Raw genomic sequence first — 16,259 nt, 5'->3', positions numbered from 1 at the left:
CCTGGCCCGCTACGCCCCCTCCACGCTCCTGACCACGCCCCTCCCGCGGCCGCGCCGGCGCCGTGGTCCCGCCCGGCCGTACCCGCCCGCCGGAGCCGCAGCGGCAGCGGTAGGGCCGGGGCAGGGGTCGCGGCCGGGCCGGGCCGGGGCGGGGCGGGCCGGGACCGGACCGGGGCCGGGCCGTCGCTGGGTCGGGCCAGGGTGAGGGCGAGGGCAGGGCCTGGCGCGGCGCCGGGCAGCGCGGCTGCATGAGGTTGATGCTGCTGTGCTGCACCTGGAGGGACGAGCCTATGGGAGAGGACGAAGGTGCGTGACCCCCGCGCCCCCCCCCCGCCTGACTCAGCGCTTCCGCCGCCGCTGGGGCCCTGCGACCCACCCCTGGCTAGCCTGCGGCCCCCGCACCCCCCTGCACCCACCACCCAGACTACATCCCCTGCACCCTTCTTTGCACTCCCCATCCAGCTTGCATCCCCCCCACACCCCTCCACAAACTTCAGCCAGCCAGCGTCCCCCCTGCACCCGCAGATCACCCCCTGCACCCCCCATCCAGCTCACGTTGCCCCCTGCCATCCCCCCTGCACCCCTTTTCTAGCCTGTATCTGTCTTGCACCCCTACATCTCCCCTGCACCCCCTGTTCAGCCTGCATCTCTCCCCTGCACTACCCATCCAGCCTGCATCCACCCTGCACCCCCAAATCCCCCCTCCACCCCTCATCCAGCCCGCATTGCCCCCTGCATCCCCCCTGCACTCCCTATTCAGCCTGCATCCTCAAATCTCCTCCTGCACCCCATATTCAGCCTGTATACCCCTGCATCCCTCCCTGCACTCCTTGGTCAACCTGCATCCCCCCCTGCACCCTCAAATCTCCCCCTGCACCTCTGTTCAGCCTTCATCCCCCATGTACCCCCAGATCTCCTTCTGCACGCCTTCTTTAGCCTGTACCCCTCCTGCATCCCTGCCCACACCCCCATCCAGCCTGCATCCCTCCTTGTACCCCAACATCCCCCTACTGCATCCCATCCAGCCTGCACCCCCTCTGCATCCCCAAATCCTGCAGCCCCACATCCCCTTCAGCCTGCATCCCTCTCTGCAGCCCACAAACACCCTGCACCTTCCTCCCTGCACCCCAGTATCTTCACCCCCCTATGCCTCTTGTCTTCTTCCCTGCACCCCCACATCCCGACTGTGCCTCCCATCCACGCTGCACCCTAGTACTCCTCATCCCTCCTCGCACCCCCAGGATCTCTGCAGCCCCCCCCATCTCTCACCTCTTTCCATCCTGCAGACCCCCTCAACACCCATCCTGCACCCCTTGGTGTCTCTGCACTGCTCCTATACGCCATCCATGCTGCATCCCTCTTTGTCACCTCAGCACCCATCCTGAACCCCTCTGTTGTCCCCCCACACACACTCTGCATCCCCCAGCACCCATTCTGCACCCCTCTGTATCCCCCCCAATGCACCCTGCATCCCCCAGCACCCATCTTGCACCCCTGTGTGTTGCCCCATGCACTTTATGTCCCACTGGATCCCTCCTTTACATCCCTTCTATTCTGCCAGTCTTCATCTCCCCCCATACCCATCCTGAATCCCCCCTGCACCCTCTGCCCCCTTCCTGCACCCTGTCATCCCTCCTGCACCCATCCTGCACCTCAGCATGTGCTCCCATCGCACCCCTCCTGCATGCCCAGCCACAAGCACTAGGCACCCCTCCTTCCATCCCCTGTGTCTCAGTGCACCCCAAACGTCTGTTCTGCTGTCTCTGGCCCCCCGTCACCCCTGCACCCCCTGACGTGCCTGTCCCATGATGGCTGAGCCCTTGCCTCCCCTTCAGCACCTCTGTGGTGCACCCCTAGATCCCCAATGCTACCCCCTGCCCCTCAACCTCTCTGTGTCCCCCCATCCTATGGGCACCCACGGTTAGGGCAGTGTCCCCAGGGTACAGGGGTGGCCTGGCGCAGCGGGACCTGGCTGGCACTGAGCCTCTGCCCTGTCCCGGCTCCGGGGACATCATCACCACAACCTTGTCCCTGTTACGAGATCGATGGGTGGGAGCCAGGGGGGTGAAATTCATCACCCTGAATGGAGCAACAAGGACAGAAGGACAAGCCTGGGGGATGTGCCTGCGGGTAGCTGGCAGGGTGACAGCCCTGTCCCCCTTGTGTCCCCCCCTCCATGCAGGGACCGACCTGCCGGTGTGTGCGAGCTGCAGGCAGGGCATCTATGATGGGCAGTACCTGCAGGCGCTGAACGCGGATTGGCATGCCGACTGCTTCCGGTAGGAGCACGCGGTGCAGCCAGGACAGCAGCAGGAACGCCGGGATGCTGCCGGGGACAGGGACAGCAGATCCAACTCCTGCCCTGTCACCCACACACAGGAGGCTGTCACACACACCCGGATGCTGGCAGGAGCGCAGCTGCAGGGTGCAGGCAGGCCTGGCTGGGGGATGCCAAGCCTGGCAGAGGGCCCCGCTGCCTGCACCCCGCTGCTGTCCCTTCCTGCCGAATGACTGATTACAGGGCGCGTGGGGCTGATGTCACTCGGCCCCCTCCCTCCCTCCCTCCCTCCTTCCCTGTTTCCTCTTTCACTCCTGGCAGCTTGAGCTGTGGGAGCTCCAAGGACAAGGAGGAAGGTCCTAGGGTTGGGGGGTGCAAGGGGTGGCTGGGACCTTGCAGGGGTTCCAGTGGGGGTGGGGGTGTCGAGCACAGCAGGGCACGGGGGTGGTCCCCCCATCACGTCCCATGGAGGATGCTGGTGGCAGTGCTGAGGAAGAGCCATGTCCTGAGCGCCGGAGCCAAGTGAGTGGGTTGGGCTGGATGCTGCACCCCCATTGCCCTGTGGGGATGCTTGGGTCCCCCCTCTGTGGGCTGTCAGTGCAGTGAAATTGCTGTGGGGTCACAGCTGTATCCAGCCCCCACAACTCCCTGGCTGCCCCATGGGAGACCAGCTTCCAGCAGCACAGGGCTCACTGGTGCAAAAACCTTTCTCCTCTCCTTTCCTCCTCCTCCTCCGCCTCCTCCTCCTGTGCCCCCCACCCCGTGGAAGGCAGCGTGGGCCCTAGCCCCGTGTCACTTGTCGCAGAGGGGGGATGTGGCTGCCCCATCAGGGCACTCGGTAGCGCGGGGGTTAAGAGGGCGGGGCGAAGCAGCCTCCCCTCTCCCCCATTGCCCCCATCCTCCGACCCTGGCCCGGGGGAGGCCTCTTGTGGTGACGTCATGGGGTGGGGAAATTCCACCTGCGCGCGGTGTCCGCCCCCGGCTGCGGCAGTCCCCGTGCACCCCCCAGCCCCGCTAGTCCCTTGAGCACCCCCCTGCACCCTCCAATGCAGCACAGCACTCCTGCACCTGCTTGTGCACCCCCAAAACTCACAGCCCTCTCTGCACCCCTGGATGCACCCTCCCATTGCACAGCCCCGTGCACTCCCCCTGCACCCTCAAATCACGGCCCTGGAGCAGCTTCTGCATCCTCACTGTAGGTGCATCCCCCTCCACCCTGCTTGTAGCACCCAGAGTGGTGCACCCGCAAGGCTGGCATGTCTCTCTCTCTGTGACCAGGGTGGCACATCCCTCTGCGTGTCCATGACCAGGCTGGCACGCTGTTGCAGGGCTGGGATCTCCTTCCCCACACATGTCCCTGCCCCATGTCCTCTGTCCTGTTCACCCCCGTGTCCCCGCACTGCCAGCCTGCACTGACAGTGACACATGGATTTGGTGGCCCTGCAGCAGGGAAAGAAGTGGGAGAAACAGCTTGTCCAGGGAGCTGTGGGGCCAGTGGGCAGGGGGACACTGGCTTCTCCCTGGGGTGATGATGGGGATATGGTGACAAGGGGGACATAGTGACGAGGGAGTCCCTTGCCACAGGTGCTGTGAGTGCAGGGCCTCCCTGTCCCTCCAGTACTATGAGAAGGATGGGCGCCTGTACTGCAAGAAGGATTACTGGGTACGCTTCGGGGAGCTCTGCCACGGCTGCTCTGAGCAGATCACCAAGGGGCTTGTCATGGTGAGCATCAGTGGGGACATGGGGGGGACAGACACAGAGCCCTGACCCACGGCTCAACTCCGGGAAGGGGTGAGGTGGGGAAGGGGTGCAGGTTTAGGGGGACCCTGGGGAGTGTGCCACCATGTTGGGGCTGGGGGATGCAGGGTGGAAAGCTCACAGTGGTGGGGAGATGTCCTTGTAGCCATCCCCAGCCTGGTGGCACAGCTCTCCCCACCACTCCACGGCTCAGCCTGCTGTTCCCTTGGCACGGGTGCAGCCATGAATGCTCCTGGCACTATCCGAGCCCCATCACCCACACTGGGTGCCCCAGATACCTGGAATCCTGGGGCTGATGGTGTCTGCTCACAGGTGGCTGGGGAGCAAAAGTACCACCCCGAGTGCTTCAGCTGCCTTAACTGCCACACGTTCATCGGTGACGGGGACACCTATGCGCTGGTGGAGCGCTCCAAGCTCTACTGGTATGTCTCAGCCTGGGAGGGTGGCTTGGGGGACACACGTTCCCTGGCACCCCCCACCCACTGGCCTCCTCTTGGCCCCACAGTGGTCACTGCTATTACCAGATGGTGGTGACACCAGTCATCGAGCAGATCCTGCCGGATTCACCGGCTTCCCACATCCCACACACCGTCACACTCGTCTCCATCCCTGCCTGCTCTGACGGCAAACGTGGATTCTCCATCTCCATCGACCAGGGCTGCGGCACTGAGCACCCCCGCACTGTTCGCGTCCGAGAGTGCGTCTGTGTCCCCTCTGCCACTGTCCCCTTCCCAGGGCTGGGGGTATCCTGTGCCCCTTCTGCTGATGGGATCCACCCTGCAGAGATCTTTTGGGGTGGGAGGGTCAGGGATGGGGCTGGTGTGTCCAAGCTGCTGGGCTTGGTTTGTGGGGACTGTGCTGGCGTGTCCCTGGCCATCAGGGTGGCTTGGGGGTGATGTGCCAGCATTGCCCCATCTACCAGGGTGACTGTGGGTAGTGGGGTGGCACATCCCTGTATGCTTGGGATGGCTTGGAGGTGCTCCTGGAGGAGTGGCTCATGGGCATCATGCCAGCGAGTCCCCACAGAATCAACCAGGTTGGAAAAGACCTTTAGGATCATCAAGCCCAACCGTTAGCCAGCAGTGCCAAGGCCACCACTAAACCATGTCACTAATGGCCTCATCTACTACTACCCGTCTTGCAGGGGTGACTTGTGGGTGCTGTGACTCTGTGTCCCAATCCCAGAGGGGTGACACATGGGTACTGTGACAGCATGACCCCATCAAGCAAGGGTGGTTTGTGGGCAGCGTGCCTGTGTGTCTCTGTCTAGCAGGGGTGGCTCGTGGGTACTGTGACAGCAGTGAATCATAAAATCAGACTGGTTTGGGTTGGAAGGGACCTTAAAGCTCATCCAGTTCCAACCCCCTGCCACAAGCAGGGACACCTTCCACTAGAGCAGGTTGCTCCAAGCCCCGTCCAGCCTGGCCTCGAACACTGCCCGAAGTGTTCACATCTCGCAGAGGTGACTTGCAGAGGATGTGGCAGCCTGTCCCCATTGGCTGGGGGTGGCTTATGGGCTGTGTCTGAGCACATCCCCACCCATGACAGTGTTGGAGGCTGACCGCTGCTGCCTGTTCGCCCTGCAGGGTGGATCCAGACTGTATCAGCCCTGACATGAAGAACTCCATCCACGTGGGTGACCGCATCCTGGAGATCAACGGCACTCCCATCGGCCATGTCCCCCTGGATGAGGTACGCTCTCCCCAGCCACGAACCAGCCCCCCTCCTCAGTGCCAAACCACCGCCACCATCATTCTGTGCCCCCAGATCGACCTGCTGATCCAGGAGACCAGCCGCTTGCTCCAGCTGACCATCGAGCACGACCCCCACGAGCCTCTTGCCCATGAGCCGGGGCTTGCCTGCAGCCCCCTGCCTGCGCCATGCAGCCCCCTGTGCTCCCTGGTCCCCCCACCCTGTGGGGAGCCTGATGCCATGCGCCAGCGGACTGTCACGTAAGGCCACCAGCTTGCCTGCCTGTCCTGTTGGGGTCTGTCCTTGAGGTTGACCCTCTGACCGTCTGTCCATCCATCCTGCAGGAGGAGCTGCAGCACGGACAAGTCTCCAGGCTCCGGCTCAGTGTGTTCACCAGCATCCCAGCACAAGGACATTGGTCGCTCTGAGTCACTGCGCGTTGTCTCCCGCACCCATCGCATCTTCCGCCCTTCTGACCTGATCCATGGCGAGGTGCTGGGCAAGGGCTGCTTCGGCCAGGCCATCAAGGTGGGGCTGGATGGCCACAAGTGTCACGAGCATGAGGGTATTGGCTCCCCAGGGGTGGAGGGGTGGTATTGTCTCCTCCAGGGTGTCCCCGCTGGCTCAGCCCCTGTGCTCCCTTCAGGTGACTCATCGGGAGACGGGCGAAGTGATGGTCATGAAGGAGCTGATCCGCTTCGATGAGGAGACGCAAAGGACCTTCCTCAAGGAGGTGAGTGTTCCCTTTCTTTGATCCCCCTAGTTTGAGGGGGACACGGGGGATGAGGCTGTCCCATGTTCTCACCCACCCTGACACAGGATGCTGGACACCCCACCTGAAGCAGGGGTAGCCATGCACAATGGGATGCAGGCAGGCCTGCCTATTCAATGGAGAACATGTGAGCAGCAGGTCTGGGTGGGTTCTGAGTGTCTCAGGGTGTCACAGGATTGGGGTGGTCCTGCAGGTGAAGGTGATGCGCTGCTTGGAGCACCCCAATGTCCTCAAGTTCATCGGGGTGCTGTACAAGGAGAAGAGGCTCAACTTTATCACAGAGTACATCAAGGGGGGCACCTTGAGAGGCCTCATTAAGAGCATGGTGAGCACTGGGGGGGCAGGTCAGCCCCCCACCACCCCACAGCCCCAGCAGGGCTTGGGGACCCCTCTCATTTCTCCTCTTCTCTGGCAAATCCCCCCTTCTGCCTCCAGGACAGCCACTACCCCTGGAGCCAGCGCGTCAGCTTTGCCAAGGACATCGCCGCTGGCATGGTAGGTGCCACCAAGGGATGGGTGGGTGGGTGGGGGAACACAGGGTGGGGATGCGCCCCACTCTCAGCCCATCCTTTCCACAGGCCTACCTCCACTCCATGAACATCATCCACCGTGACCTCAACTCTCACAACTGCCTTGTGCGGGAGGTGAGTCTCACCTCAGCGGTGTCATCCCCAGGCCCAGGTGGGGGTCTCGGCCCCCTGTGTGGCTCTCTCTGTGCCTCACCCCTTTCCATCCACCCAGAACAAGAGTGTGGTGGTGGCTGATTTTGGGCTGGCACGGCTGATGGTGGATGAGAAGAACCAGCCCGAGCATCTCAAGAACCTGAAGAAACCGGACCGTAAGAAGCGGTACACAGTAGTGGGGAACCCATACTGGATGGCCCCAGAGATGATCAACGGTGAGGATGGCAACATGAGCGGACATATGGCCAGCCAGGGCTCTGTCCCCAAGCAGGGGACATTTGGTGGGGCAGGGACAGGACATGCAGCATGGCCTGACCCATCTCCCCAACAGGGAGGAGCTACGATGAGAAAGTGGACATCTTCTCTTTTGGCATTGTCCTGTGTGAGGCAAGTACCCCTGGCGTTGAGTTCATCCCTTGGTTTGGGAGCCTTATTATGTTTGGGGTCCCTTCTTCGGGTTGGGGTCCCCCCTTGGGGCTGAGCCCGCTCCTCTTCCCCAGATCATTGGCCGGGTGAGTGCTGACCCCGACTACCTGCCCCGCACCACTGACTTCGGCCTCAATGTCAGGGGCTTCCTGGACCGCTATTGCCCCCCTGCTTGCCCCCCCAGTTTCTTCCCCATTGCCGTCTGCTGCTGCGACCTGGACCCCGAGAAGCGGTGAGTGCTTGGGGACTGCCCCTGGGGGACCCCTGGGACTAGTGGAGGGTAGGGAACAGACAGGGATAGCAGAGCTGCGACGTGTCCCTTCTTCTTGCTCAGGCCATCTTTCAGCAAGCTGGAGCAGTGGCTGGAAACCCTCCGCATGCATCTGGAGATCCACCTTCCGTTGAGCTCCCAGCTGGAGCAGCTGGACCGAACCTTTAGGGAGACACACCGGCGGGGCGAGGGCGGGCTGCCTGCACCCCCTCGATAGACCCCTGCATCCCCTCTGGAACCACAGGACAAGGAGCTGTGCCCGCTGCCAGCATCTCCTCTGGCTGCCACCACCCCTGGGGCTGGATCCCTGGGGCTTCCCGGATGAGCCCCCCAAGCCCATCTCCTCTGCACAGGCTGCCTGCCACTGTCCACACTGTCCCTGGGAGCTGGCTCTCCCCGGGGCTGCATGGCCCCCGCACGCTGTAGCTGATACCCCTGGACAAGCCTGGCCGCACTGTGCGGGCCATTCCCGTGTCCCTCTGGCTCACTTCGCCTTTGCCCCACGGGGCTGCGCAGCTGCCGGCTCTGCACATGCCCTGCGGGCTGCCCCGTACAGAGCCATGGCCTCATGGTGGTGCCTTGGCTTTCCGTGAACTTGCACTGCAACACAGAAGGGGACCCCCAAAGGGTTCCTTTGGTGGGGGTACATGCCCCCTGGCCCCCCAGGCTTGTAGCAATGCCCTTGTCCTCAGCCAGTGCCTCTAACGCTGCTCTTGCTGGCGCCCCAGGCTTGGGGGACTGCCAGCACCCCTGGCCAAGCAAGGGACCCATGGGGGATGGGGGCTGCCCATCTGGTCCCCACTGCCCTCACGTCCCTGGTGCCCCTGCTAATCCATGACTGCGCATCCCTGGGGACAGCACCAAGTGGTCCAGAGGGATGCAGGGATGTGGTTCATCTCGATGCCCTTGACCTGGGGTGGTTGGGGAGGGGGTTGCGCCATGCAGTGCTTTTCATGCTCTTTATTCAGGTTCATTTTTCTGTAAGATATTTAAAGAGAAGAGTTTGTATTATTTTTTCATACGACGTAGCGTTTGCCATTTGTCACTGCCTCGGTTCTGCTTTCCCAAAGGGATGAAACTGTGAAGCCTCTCCGTGCACTTTTGCCCGGGAAGTCCAAGGCGACGTGCTCTCCAGAGGCGGGAAGGGAGCTCGAACTGTGATGTACCCTGAGCCGTGAGTCAATAAATCCTTCCCCGCTCACTGCTCAGCCTGCTTGGGAATCGCTCGCCTCCCACGGGGGGCTGGGAGCTCTCAGGGAAACTGAGGCAGGAGGGGATGGTCCCTCTGCTCGAGGTGGTGCAGTGGTACTGTGCTTGGTGTCATCCCCCAGCTTGGTCACCCCCATGCTGGCAGCACTGTTGTCCCCCTTCATGCTGTTCTTACCCCATTGTGGGTCACCTCAAAAGCCCTGGGGCTGATGCCATCCCCACGTGGCCAGGCCCCCCAGACCCCAAAGCGCTATATTCCATCCCTGGGCCTCAGGCGGCCGTGCTCACTGTCACCCCACGCAATGGCAGAGCCTGTGGTGGCAACTGGCAGGTTATGGAGCTGCATAACTGTGGAGCAGCTTTGCGATCGATGTAAAACAAGCCCCAGGGAAGAGCGAGGTGGCCTGTGCCCCACACGGTGGTGGCCCATGGCTGGCCCATGTTGTCCCATCCTTCTTGCCTTCCTAAACCAAATTACGGTCCCCAGGGTGGGGGATCTCCATCCTCGGGGTGGGGGAGGGGGATGGTAAGGGAGGGGATTGAGCTTCAGGTAGAAAAAACTTGGACCCCAAGGAGCTCATGGAGGGGGTGACATGGAAGGGACTGGGGGTTGTCCCTGAGGATGTCCCTGGGGATGCTGCAGCTAAGAGAGGAAGGGAGGAGACAGTGCAGCCTGAGGGGGTTCCAGGATCCAGGGAACTCCTGGTTTATTGCTCTGGGGATGCTCAGCCTCAGCGCAGGAGGCACCAGGAAAGGGGGAGGTTGTTTGGGGAGGTGACAGTGGCTCCATTCCCACCCCAGGGTGGCCCCCTTGCCTGTTCCATGTTACCCTGGCGAAGGGACAGGGGCAAACACCCTGCCAGCATCACAATGCTGCCAGTGCACCCTTGGTGACACTGTGCCACACTGGGTCTGGACATTGTTGCTCTCCAGAACACCACGGCAGCGGGAGTCCACCTGTGGCCGTCACCCCAGGAACACCATGGACCCCAGTGCCCTGCCACCACAGGACAGCAGGACTCCAGGGGACGCCCATCCCCACAGTGGGAGCCCCCCAGCCCCACAGGACCCCCAGCCCCTCTGCAGCCCCGTGCTCAGCTGGATGGAGCTGCAGAGTAGGGTGTGCATGGTGCAGCCCATGTCATCGGGCCACTTGCTGGTGACCCTGCAGAAGCCCTGTGGTGACAGGCAGGGGAAGAGCCAGGCGAGAGCCGGCAGCCAACCACAGCAGGACCCAAGCGGTGGCCGCTCCATCACTCCTGTGGCTAGCTATGTCCCCGATGCTGAGCCACCGGCTGGGAGCTGCCCCTCACCAGGCAGGGAGGTAGCCCCCACACAGCCCTGGTGGCCCTGCACCCAACCAAAGCCCCCCAAGGAAGGGGTGCCCAAACACGACTTCCGCTACCGGCACCTGCTGCGCCTGCCCCACCAGTGTTCCTCCGGGCAGCCGATGGCAGGCTGGCAGAGCCCCTCACCCCCACCGCACCCTCCAGCCCAGCCTGACACTGGTGCCAGGGGCTCAGCCCCCCCGCTCTCGGCACCCAGCTGTCCCCATTGGTTGTCACCTTCGAGGTGGGACGAGGTCACCCAGACCGAGCCACGGGATGCTGACAGCTGTGTCCTCAACCCATGTGCCTCCCGGTGTCCCACACCATCCCCACCTGAAGGGGTCCTGAGGGATATTCCTGGCAAAGCTCTGACCAAGCTCGAGCCTGGCTCGGGATGGAGGCCCTTGCTGCAGGCAGGGAGCTGGGAGTCCCCACGTCCCACCTCCCGGCTGGTGGGGCAGCAAAGTGCCACCAAGGTGGGGGCCAGCGGCACTGGTGGCTTTGCCAAAGACATGGCTGAGCCAGTGCTGCTCGGCAGAGCCTCTCCCTGCTCCATCCTCATGCACAAGGCCCAGACCAAGAAATCTCACTGTGACCACAATGATGAGGATGAGCCATCGGCCTCTGAGTTTATCTTCGTCTGCATGGGTAAATCTGGGGCACTGGGCAGGAAGAAGAGTGTGGCTTCTCCCCGCATCTTGGCAGAGTGGGCACCGGTGCTGCGGGGACCCTCCCTGGGGGACAGCAGCTACCTGTGTGCAGGGACCTGATGGGGAAGAGCCAGGGCTTAACGAGGTCCCTGAGAAACCCCAGCTGCTGATGGCAAAACTTCTTTCTTCAGATAATTCTTTCTTCTGCTGCTCTCCTCCACCGGCTGCAGTGCAACCTCTTCCCAGAGTGGCTCCAGACAAGATGGTAAGCAATGGGCTGGGGCTGTGTGGTGGGAGCTCAGGGGGACACTGGGATGCTTCTAATTCCCCAGTGCCACCAGGTCCCCAGGCCTGGCACTGAGGATGGGCAGCATGGGCTGGTGAATCCTTTGTAAGTGGTTTGGGGCGGGGCTGGTGCGTGTGATGAGGTGTGGGACGGCTTAGCCAGGGTGGGTCGGTGGACACAGACAGGGGGCCTGTGCAGGCTTGGGGTGGGACCACCTGGGCTTGTGGGTTTGGATGGCTGTGACTTTGTCCCCACTGGTGTGACACCATCCCATGGAGCTCACCCCACCTCTTAGGGGCTGGCACCAGCCAGAGGACTGTGGCCCCTCACAGTCCCCAGACCCCCCCCTATCCTGACCAGGGACCAGAGCTGCCTGCAGAGAGCCAGCACAAGGATGGGGAAACCCTGGCACTTGGTTTTGAGGGTGCTAGGAGACCCCAGTGAGTGGATTTAGGATTTGAGAGACTCCAGCACATGAGTTTGGGGGCTATTTGCTGCCCTGCAGGGGTCAAGCACAGGGACTGACCCTGGCACAGGCAGCCTGTGAGGCTCTGATCAAGAGAAAGAAGATAAAAGGCAGGAGTTAAAGCCCAGGTTTTTGGGGTGTATCTTGAGAACAGCCCCTCAGCCCACCTTGATGCCATGCCCAAGAGGGGTGGAGCAGATCCTGCAAGCGTGCAGGATGTGGCTCATCCTCTCTGTGAAAACTTGAGTTAATCTCCAGCTTGGAGGCTATTTGGCTGCTTCAGAGACTGGGAAGTGCATCCTCCCTGCCTGGCTGCCACCTCTGCGTGTCCTTTGTGGTGGCTTTTGGGATGGACCCTTCAGGGCTTTCTCCCTGGGACATGTATGTGGAGCAGCAGTGAGGTGCTCCCCTCTGGCTGGCATTCCTCGGCGCAGGCGCTGCGCTGGGAAGGATCCAAAACTGGACCCATTGCAACTGAAATAGCTAAAAATAAGCAGTTCTCATAGTGATGAAGAACAGAATCCAAACATGTGGCCTCTGAACCTGCCAGCAGCTGAGGACAGTGCTGACCCCCAGCCCCATCCCATGTCCGGCAGACACCCTGTGGCCTCTACAACCCCAAATCTTCCCCTATTGAACCTCCCCTTTGAAGCCCCCCTGGTGCAAGCAAAGCCACAAGCACCCATCTTGATGCCGGGCTGATGCTGGCTGCAGGCAGGGGGTTCAGGCAGCCCCCCCGGTGCAGGCAGCAAGGAGGCAAGGGGGTTAACCTCCCCCCACCCGGATGCAGCATCCTGGGCTGGGCTCTTTCCATCTTGTTTTGGTTTGGAGGAATAACAGCTTTGGCAGCAGCATAGCAGCTTCCCAAAATAACTCAGCCCCCCATGGTAATTATAGAGCTCTGGTCCCTGGTAGTGGATAGTGGTGGCTTCCCGGCCTGGCCATGCTGTGCTGGGACCTGCTAATGTTGCTGCCAGCTGGGGTGGGGGAGACTGGGGTGACTCGGGGACCTCAGGACCTCTCAAGCAGCACCAGCCTCCCTCAGCATCACCATTGCTCTCCTCGTGTCATCCACTGGCCAAGGAAATGCAGCCCCTTGCATTCTCCCCTCCTGCTTCACACCTCATCCCTTCAGCTTTTAGTGCTCTATTTAAAGACTGGGCTGCAGCTCGCCAGCCTTGATGCGACTGGGCTACTGGATCAAGGCCATGGCAAGCTGGTGGCAGCTCCAGGTTTTGCCTGCCGGCATGGCTGAGGAAGCCCAGCTCATCAGAGCAGTGTTTGGCCTGCCCTGTGGAGCTCCGCACTGCTCTTGAAGGGCAGGGAAAGATGGGGTTGAGCTCCTGGAGCACCTGAGCCTGTAATCCCCCAATAATCCCGGAGGAAAGTGCTCTCCAGCGATTAGAGATGCAAACAGCCACCTTCTCCTGCCTGCCCCTGCCTGCAGCCCCCTGGCCGGCAGTGGGTGACGGAGGGCTGCCAGGAGAGGGGGCTTGCTGCCCGGCCACTCCAGATGGATGGGGTCTGGGTGGCCACTGGGACTCCCCCATGTTGCGCTAAGCCTGCATCAGTTGTTTATGGGAATGAAGGGAACACAGAGCCATCTGGCAGCACCCTGACCTTGTAGCAGGGCGGGGGACAAGACCCTGGGCAGTGACAAAGTTGGAGACCACATTGAGATAGTCCCTGTGGAGCCACCTAGCCTTGGTGGCAATCTCAGATTTGGCTTTTCCTGCTGGGAAGTTACCACCAGCTTTGTTTTAAGGGTAAGGAAACTGAGGCAGGAAGAGCTGCCCAGAGAGGAATGCTCTGGGGGTGCATGTGGCCTTGCCACCCCCCCAGTATGGGGTGTGACTGGAGGGGACGAGGACAGCCCTGGTGGGCAGCTGAACCAGGAGGCTGAAATTTGGGGATGACTGAGCCTCTGCCAGCTACTCACCACAGGAACAGCCACTACTGGCCAGGACTCCCCCAGCCCCTTTCACAGCCGGGAACACAAGCGCCCCATGTTGCCCCAGTCACTGTGCCAGCTTCCTCTCCTGCCCTTGCTGGGGACAGGAGCTACAGCCACGTGCCACTGGCGCTCACTGCCTGTGAAAGCATGGGCCTGGAGCCAGGGCATCCTGGGAAGGGGCTGAAATCCCTGGCATGGGATAGGGATGAGGACAGGGGGACAGCCTGTGGGGTTCCCTCTGCCAGATTTCCAGACTGCCAGCCAGTCACAGCCAAGCCAAGGCAGGGCCACTGGCAGGATTGCCTGGCATCAGCCCCTGGAAAGGCTCTGAAGGCTGGGATTTTGCAGGGAGAGCACTGGGGAAGGCTGGGAACCGGTGCCTCATGCCCAATGAAGGGCCTGGTCCCTGGTACCCGATGTGTGATGTGCACTGCCAGTGTGTTTGCTTGGTGTTCAGTGCCTGGCACACGGTTCTCAGTACCCAACACCATTAAAGGGTACGCAGTGCTCTGCATACCCCGTGGCTGGTGTGCAGTGCCTGGTGCCTCCTGGTACCCACCAAGCAGCACCAGGGGCTGTTGCCCACTGCCCAGGGGTCACTCCCTGCTGCATTGGGTACAAGGGTGGCCAACACCAGGAGCTCCACCCTTGTCCCTGTGCCAGGACCCTGCCCCTGGTGCACAGTGCACCGTGCTGCTGCCCTGTGCCCGGTACCCGGTGCAGGTCCTGTTAGCCAGTGCCAATGCCCAGTCCCCGGTGCAGGTACGCAGTGCCAATGCCTTGTCGCCAATGCCCTGTCCCTGGCGCAGGTCCCGGTACCCAGTGCCCTGTACCAAGGCCCTGGTGCTGGCGCCCCGGTGCTGCTGCCTTATCCCAGCGCGCCATGCCCGCCGGGCAGTGCCCGGTGCCGGTACCAGTGGTGGCGAGCGCCCCGCCCCGCCCCGCCCCGGGCCGCCCCCGCCCCCGCTGGCTGCTATTTCTGCTAATCCCGGCGGCGGGGCCCGGCCGCTCGGCAGCCGCCGCTCCCGGACGGTGCCCGGCGCTGCAGCCATGGTAAGGCCGGAAGGCGGCGGGGGGAGGGGAGACCCGCGCCGGGCTGCCCCGCGCCGCCCCGCACAGCTCCGCCCCGGGGGATTAGGCCCGCTCTCGCATCCCAGTGCCCTCCGTGAAGGTGACGCTGCGGCGAGCGCGGAGCGGGCCGGGGCCGCCGGGGCCGGGGCGGGGCTGGAGGGTGTGCGGGCAGCGAGGCAGAACCTGCCCGCAACCGGCCATGGGGAAAGATGAAGGGGGAACTGAGACCACCTTCACACCGTCCCTCACAGTGGCATCGCGGCGGGCGCCTCCCCCGCCCCCCGGTAAGGCGACACTGCTTCTGAGCGGCACCTGCAAGTGTCCCCGCGACCTGTGAGTGTCCCTGAGTAGAGGGGTGGGGCTGCCCTCGGGTGGCTCCGAGCGTAGCAGTGGTCACACAGCCATACCTTTGGCAGGTCCCCGGGCTGCAGGGGGGACTGTCACACACCCGGAGCCCAACTGCACTTTGGAGCCGTCGCTGCAGGTACCTGCAAGGTCTGGAGCTGCCGCCAGCCTTCCCCCCTTGGCAGGAGCCTGTCTGGCATCACTCGTCCTGCCTCGGTTGTGGCAGGTCCCCAGGAGCTGCTCGCCAGGGCCACATCCCCACGGGGACCTTGAGGCATTGGCCATGCCCAGGGTGAGGATGGTGATGGAGTGTTGTGGCCGTGGTTCACGTGGCACCGGGGTTGTGGCCACTGGGACAGTTGCCCTTCATGGAGACAGTCTCGGCCATCCTTCCTCGGCAGCTGCCGTGGGAGTGGGACCAGCGCATTCCTCTGGAGTGGAGCAGGACACAGTGAAACCAGACACAAGGGCGGCTGGTGGAGTGTGTTGTGTCGCAACTGGCTCCCTTGAGTGCCTTCCTGAAAGGCTCCAAACCATGTCTTTGGGGATGGATGGATCTGGGCTTGGAAACATCTACTGCGGGAGGACAACAGCTGCAGCCAGGTTTGGGAGGGGAGCTGGGCTCCCTTCTCCATGCACGTGGGGTGAGCTGGGGCTGGGGATGGGTATGGATGCATCCAGAAGGACTGGTGGAGGCTGACCTGGTGCCCCTGACACCAGTGCTGCATTCCTCTGTCCCCAAAGCAGTCCACAGATCATCCAGAAAAGTGGGATGAACAGCAGTCCCCCTCAGCCTCTGCTCCTGGCTCTTAGTGGGATGGATCTTCTTGCCCGTTCCCATGTGACCCTGTTTCCAGCATGGACAGGCCCTGCTGTCACTTCCCAGCTGTGAGGAGCCACTGTGCATTGTCCCATACCAGGGTCCCTGTGCAAGTGCTCAGAGGTCCTTCAAGCTGAAGGATTCCCTCCAGGAATGGGGCTGGAGCTGCTGTGCAGAGGGGTGTATTGGGAAGGCTCTTGTCCCACGTGCTCATCTGCCTGGTGCTGCCACCCTGCCTAGCCTGAGGAC

At 62.5% G+C, this 16,259-nt stretch overlaps 2 protein-coding genes across 8 annotated transcripts in view; both read left to right on the top strand.

Moving 5' to 3' along the window:
- The first annotated feature begins 64 nt into the window (after positions 1 to 64).
- LIMK1 (LIM domain kinase 1) lies at positions 65 to 9,086 on the top strand. 2 transcript variants are annotated; one of them, XM_030474774.1, is made up of 16 exons: positions 65 to 306; positions 2,183 to 2,279; positions 3,863 to 4,001; positions 4,350 to 4,459; positions 4,543 to 4,734; positions 5,624 to 5,729; positions 5,805 to 5,989; positions 6,074 to 6,257; positions 6,376 to 6,462; positions 6,695 to 6,826; positions 6,937 to 6,996; positions 7,080 to 7,145; positions 7,243 to 7,399; positions 7,516 to 7,571; positions 7,685 to 7,842; positions 7,945 to 9,086. In XM_030474774.1, exons 1-16 carry the CDS (start codon positions 249 to 251, stop codon positions 8,096 to 8,098), a joined length of 1,941 nt encoding a protein of 646 aa, XP_030330634.1. In that variant the 5' UTR covers positions 65 to 248; the 3' UTR covers positions 8,099 to 9,086. The 2 variants fall into 2 exon arrangements, with proteins under 2 accessions (XP_030330634.1, XP_030330633.1); XM_030474773.1 differs by having other exon boundaries at positions 93 to 306; positions 2,183 to 2,800.
- LOC115603123 (septin-4-like) overlaps positions 8,966 to 16,259 on the top strand; it is a 19,918-nt gene continuing 12,624 nt past the window's right edge. For 2 of the 6 annotated variants that reach the window (XM_030474788.1, XM_030474786.1), the window contains exon 1: positions 14,724 to 14,827. In XM_030474788.1, the coding sequence (XP_030330648.1) occupies positions 14,825 to 14,827 (3 nt within the window). In that variant the 5' untranslated portion in view covers positions 14,724 to 14,824. Of the gene's footprint in view, positions 9,056 to 10,987; positions 11,067 to 11,259; positions 11,334 to 14,723; positions 14,828 to 15,096; positions 15,130 to 15,436; positions 15,483 to 16,259 lie in introns of those variants that run through there. The other 4 variants (XM_030474787.1, XM_030474783.1, XM_030474784.1 and 1 more) reach the window with 4 other exon arrangements.

The sequence above is a fragment of the Strigops habroptila genome, assembly GCF_004027225.2.
Source record: "Strigops habroptila isolate Jane chromosome 13 unlocalized genomic scaffold, bStrHab1.2.pri S16, whole genome shotgun sequence".
In the NCBI taxonomy this organism is placed as follows: Eukaryota; Metazoa; Chordata; class Aves; order Psittaciformes; family Psittacidae; genus Strigops; species Strigops habroptila.
This window is presented reverse-complemented; position numbering and strand designations above follow the sequence as displayed.

Bases quoted from the DNA above. Each gene is read 5' to 3' on its own strand.
- LIMK1 (XM_030474773.1), top strand. From the start codon at position 2,508: ATGACTGATTACAGGGCGCGTGGGGCTGATGTCACTCGGCCCCCTCCC. The intron at 5,990-6,073 runs GTAAGGCCACCA...TCCATCCTGCAG, and splicing joins ATGCGCCAGCGGACTGTCAC to GAGGAGCTGCAGCACGGACA. The intron at 7,572-7,684 runs GCAAGTACCCCT...CCTCTTCCCCAG, and splicing joins TTGGCATTGTCCTGTGTGAG to ATCATTGGCCGGGTGAGTGC.